Source organism: Mobula hypostoma, chromosome 8 (assembly GCF_963921235.1).
Source record: "Mobula hypostoma chromosome 8, sMobHyp1.1, whole genome shotgun sequence".
NCBI classification, from domain to species: Eukaryota; Metazoa; Chordata; class Chondrichthyes; order Myliobatiformes; family Myliobatidae; genus Mobula; species Mobula hypostoma.
The window spans coordinates 36463380-36468380 of NC_086104.1; the positions used below are offsets into that span (position 1 = coordinate 36463380).

Here is a 5001-nt window from a genome sequence, read left to right on the forward strand (position 1 = left end):
AAAAAAATAAGCTATGGTTGCTGAGACAGTCTAAGAAAAGTACGTTCAGGCGCTTTAGGAGTTGGCAGAAGGTGGGGCAGTACCTCGTTCCGCCAAATTGTAGCTAGTTTGGCAGCAGTGTCTGTCTGTAACCCTGCAGGCTTAAAAGGGGCAAAATCCCCCTACTGCGAAGACTAAATTTGCTTTAATTCAGCCGGATCCGGACCAGGGTTTATGATCCACATGTAATTTGCATTTGAAATAGTTTAAAGCTATCAAGATGTAGCAAAAAAATTCAATAAGCCTTCGTCATTTTTCTCCTCTCACTTCCTGTCAATGTTGTATCCACCCATGAGACTCCAAGGAGGGGGATGGGCAGCTAGAAGAACCACGCAGTAGCAATTTATTGAGTTGCATATACCAGTTGCGTGCCGTTTTCTCCGTAAACTTTTTTTGTCCCTTGCTTTTGAATAAACGTTTGTTTCTTAAAATCTCTAAAGCTAATTACCCTGAATTTACTTACTGCTTTGTGTGCGGGTGGGTAGAGGGTAGTGGGTGGGGGGGGGTGGTGGTGATTGGAATGGAGGGGAGCAAAAAAAAATTAACGAGGAAAATCACAATCCGTGAAAGTGAGATATCTGTTCTCGTTAAATAACCGCGTGTAGAAAACCTTGAATTGCCTCACCCTGCATTCCAAGGCAGCTTGAATGCTAAATTTAGGAATATTTTCCCTTATGCCTTGGGATTATTAATAAAAATCTTCACACTTGCTCGCGCGTGTATAAACTTGTGTTCTTTATTGTATGAATTTGTCTGGGTAACCTTTTGAACAAGCTGGCCAAAGTTCCATGTTTTATGAACAAAGTGCCAGTCGGCCTTTTTAAACAAAATGAATTTACACTGTTCAACTGTGATCCTTCTGACATTAGAAACGAAATCGCTATTCCAATAAGAACCCCTTCTGCTCGATGAAATAAGGGAGTAATATCTATCCCGCCAGTTTACTTTTTGCAAAGACTTCGGTTCAACTGGAAGTATCACAGCTGTGCGCCTTTGTAACAGTAATGACGCATTCTCTCCAATGTATCGGTATTTCACCGAAGACCAGCACACTGAAAAGTCTCGCAAAACCGTTCAGAAAAGTTGCAAAGTCTTTGCGGCATTTTAGTTTTAAACGCGTATCTAGTTTGAAGTTTTTTTTTCGCGAAGTGATATTGACTTTCCCAGCTCGAGAGATAAGGATTTTTTTTGCAGTTTAGCGTAAGGAGCGCCTGTCAATCATGTCGCTGTTGTCATGGAGACTCTGGGCCAGGGTTCGCAAGCAGGCTGGTTAATCCCTCCCATTTCTCAGTGCTCAATATTTATAACAAGGCAGACAGGAGGAAGAGTTCTAGCAGTTCAAATTCGCCACCACCAAAAAACATACTTTTTTTTTATTTTTTTTCCTCTTCTCTTATACATTCGGACCTCACGTTTCTTTGCTGGGAGAAAACAGCTGTGACTCCAGCCTTCACGCGAGCAGGATCTCGGTTGTAGAAACTACTGCGTGAAGATGTCTACAACGCTTCTATCTGCCTTCTACGATATCAACGATTTCTTGTGCAACAAGGTAAAAAAAAGTTGATTGCTGAAAGTTAGGACGAAGAAAAGTTTTGGAAAAGTTTTTGTTGAAACTTTTAGCCACGCAATCGTGTTCCCCGAATGCATTTCTAAAGTGTATTTAGAATTTGAATGTTTTGAGATCTCGTCTTTAATTCATTGCTTTTATTTTATAGAACGAAAAATCCCTGAATAACTACAACAACTTCAATAGCATGCTGGATAAAAAGGCAGTGGGGACCCCTGTAACAAGTTTTGCACCGGGATTTCTAAGACGGCACTCGACCAGCAACTTGCAAGCGCTGGCTAATAGCTCGTCCAGCAAGTATCCCAGTTCATCTTTCCCTAACATCAAGGAATCGAACAACACGGCCATGCTGAACAAAGAGAACAAGTTCCGTGATCGCTCGTTCAGCGAGAGCGCGGAGCGGCTTCACCAACAGCAACATCCACCCCTCAGTCCGCTCCACCTCGTCCAGCAGCAGCAACAGCAGAAGCAGCCAGGCGGCGGCGGCGGGCAGGTCAACTCGACCCGCTACAAGACGGAGCTGTGCCGGCCTTTCGAGGAGAGCGGAACCTGCAAGTACGGTGACAAGTGCCAGTTCGCGCACGGCATGCACGAATTGCGAAGCCTGACCCGCCACCCCAAATACAAGACGGAGTTGTGCCGCACATTCCACACCATCGGCTTCTGCCCCTACGGCCCCCGGTGCCACTTCATCCACAACGCCGAGGAGAGGAGGCAGGCGCCGACCAACAACAACGCCGTCAACTCTTTCCACCACCAGCAACAGCAGCACCATTCACGACCGAAGCTGCATCACAGCCTTAGTTTCTCGGGCTTCCCCAGCGCCTCCAGCGGACTTGAGTCGCCGCTGCTGGAGAGCCCGACCTCCCGCACGCCCCCTCCTCCCTGCTCCTCCTCCTCCTCCGCCGCCGCCTCCTCGTTTGTATTCTGCGACGAGTTGCTGTCGCCCACACTGCCAGCCTGCGCCAACAACGCCTTCACTTTCTCCAGCCAAGAGCTGAGTAGCCTGCTCACCCCGCTCGCCATCCAGACCCAGCAGCTGCCTGGCGGTGGGGGCGGCACCGGGGTTTACAGCCAACAGCAGTCCGCCAACGGGTGCCCGCCCTCCCCCCCTTACCTCCTGAGCCATGTGCAGTCATGCCTGCGGCGACTGGCCGATTCCCCGGTGTTCGATGCCCCGCCGAGCCCACCGGACTCCCTGTCCGACCGGGAGAGCTACCTGAGCGGCTCACTAAGCTCCGGGAGTCTGAGCGGCTCAGAATCCCCCAGCATGGACCCGGGCAGGCGCCTGCCCATTTTCAGCAGGCTTTCCATCTCCGAAGATTAAAAGCAACAAGAAATAAAACCGAGAACTGCTCTATTTAACAGAACTTTTACGAATTGCAAACAAAAAAATCCTGCCAAGAAAATGCCTTCATTAAGGAAACAAATATTACAGGACTTGCTATTTTTGCCTTGTTAAGAGAAAAAGAACCTCATTCCAAACTTTGTTGCAAGTTAATCTATTTTCCATTGCCACCTAGTGGCCCGTTTGGCTTTAGAGAAGAGAACCGTGTTGCAGATTTTTTTTGTGAGGCACTCGTTCGTTGAGTTAGTTGTAATTGTTGAAATAACTGCTGATTGTTAATTTTTTTTAGCTGTTGAGTTGATGTGATAGCACATCGCAGTACAACTCGCTATAAAACTATTTAACTTATTTATTATCTCGAGAAAGTATACATTGGTAATTTGTTCATACTGTATTTATCGCGTATGATGAAAACAATAGATATATATTCTTTTATTATGTTTAAATTATGATTGCCATTATTAATCTGCAGAATGTGGAGTGTGTTCTTTTCACAGTAATATATGCCATTTTTGTTTTTGTAACTTCACTTGGTTATTTTATTGTAAATGATAAAAATCTTAATTTAAGAGATTGTATGTAATATTTATTTCATTAATTTTTTTTTCCTTGTTTACGAAATGAACGATTGCATGATTTCTATGTGCTAGAAATCAGTTCTTGATGCTGTGGAACTAGTTAGGATTGACGATGGTAGGCTTTTTTAAGAATGTAAAGTAACTGGGGATGTTAGACCGTCCAAAGTCAGTGGTTAAAACTTTAAGTATCAGACTTTAAATGTGGCATTCTTAAGTCAAAGTGGCATCATAAAGTTTTTGTATAAATGACACTGTGATTTTTTTTTTCCTTTTTGTTTCCCTTTTTATTTGTTTCCCTTTTTATTAAAAAAATAAGAGCCAAAATATGTAGCACCCTGGACCCAGTATTATATTGACAGTGCCTTCAGGGTCCAGTTACAGAGACAAGTTATTTTTCTTCTTAACCAAAATAACAAGTTTCAGAACAAATAATGCATTCCCTTTTTTTTTTGAAAAGTATTTTTTTACAATTTGGGGATGTCAGTTCTCTGAATGTAATAGTTTTGAAAGTGAGCTTTTGAAAGTTTTCTTCCCAGGAGAAAGGGGAGATGAGACATTGCCACCACTTTGATTAGTGAGGGGCCACCTCTAGGTCTGAACAGTTTTTGAAGTAAATCTGAAATGTCTGGAGAGTGGAACTCTGCTTTTGTTTTTTCTGGGATTTGCTATTAAAAGAAAAAGGAAAAAAAAACTTCATTTTCCAAGACAGTGGGTGAATGATAGTAGGTTTAGTTTGTACATAGTAGGTACAGATTATGAGCACTATGTACTCTCCTTTTGACTACTTTAACAGAAGTATCCTTTGAATGTAACAAAAGGAAAAAAAAACTTGTTTAAAATACTTGGGTGTCAGTTCACTACAGATTATAGTGTGAGACTGTAAAAATTTGTACTGTAAATTTTTTGTAGTTCTCCCAATAAAATCATTTTTGAAGAAATGTGCTCTAATGCCCTCTGGATGTTTGTGAATGCAAGCACAAGAATTTTCTGAATAAGATGGGGCTTTACTTAGTTGTGATGTTGCTATTGTGAGGGAAAACACTCCTCTTCCATCCAGATCATTCTAATACAAAGAAGTTTGCAAACTACTTGATTACAATTGCAAAAGGGCACTTAGTCTAATTCATAAATGATAGTGTTTCTTTGTACCATTGAAATAGTTTGATTATTGATTTGTGACTAGGACTCAACTGGAAATGGGCTCTCATCTGATCAACTTGAAAACCACCTGAATTCCTATTCTGGTAGTTTAGCACTTTGCCCTTCTGGGGGTGTGGTTAATTGGAGTTGCTTAATGAAACTTCACAGTAGTCAGGGACTTCTCTGCCCTTAAAGTACACTTACTCTGACTAATGTTCTTAAAGTGCTGTTTAAAGATCATTATAAGTAAGTTAACACACTAATAAACTAGGCCATCATACCAGTATTTTCTTGCAAATGTACATTCGTCACAGCTCTGATAAAGCAGA

The 5001-nt window shown here is 42.5% G+C and overlaps 1 protein-coding gene across 1 annotated transcript; it reads left to right on the forward strand.

Moving 5' to 3' along the window:
• Positions 1-1335: 1335 nt before the first annotated feature.
• zfp36l2 (zinc finger protein 36, C3H type-like 2) lies at positions 1336-4470 on the forward strand. Its single transcript, XM_063055683.1, has 2 exons — positions 1336-1588; positions 1755-4470. The coding sequence occupies exons 1-2, from the start codon at positions 1532-1534 to the stop codon at positions 2931-2933; spliced, it is 1236 nt and encodes a 411-aa protein (XP_062911753.1). The 5' UTR covers positions 1336-1531; the 3' UTR covers positions 2934-4470.
• Positions 4471-5001: the final 531 nt, after the last annotated feature.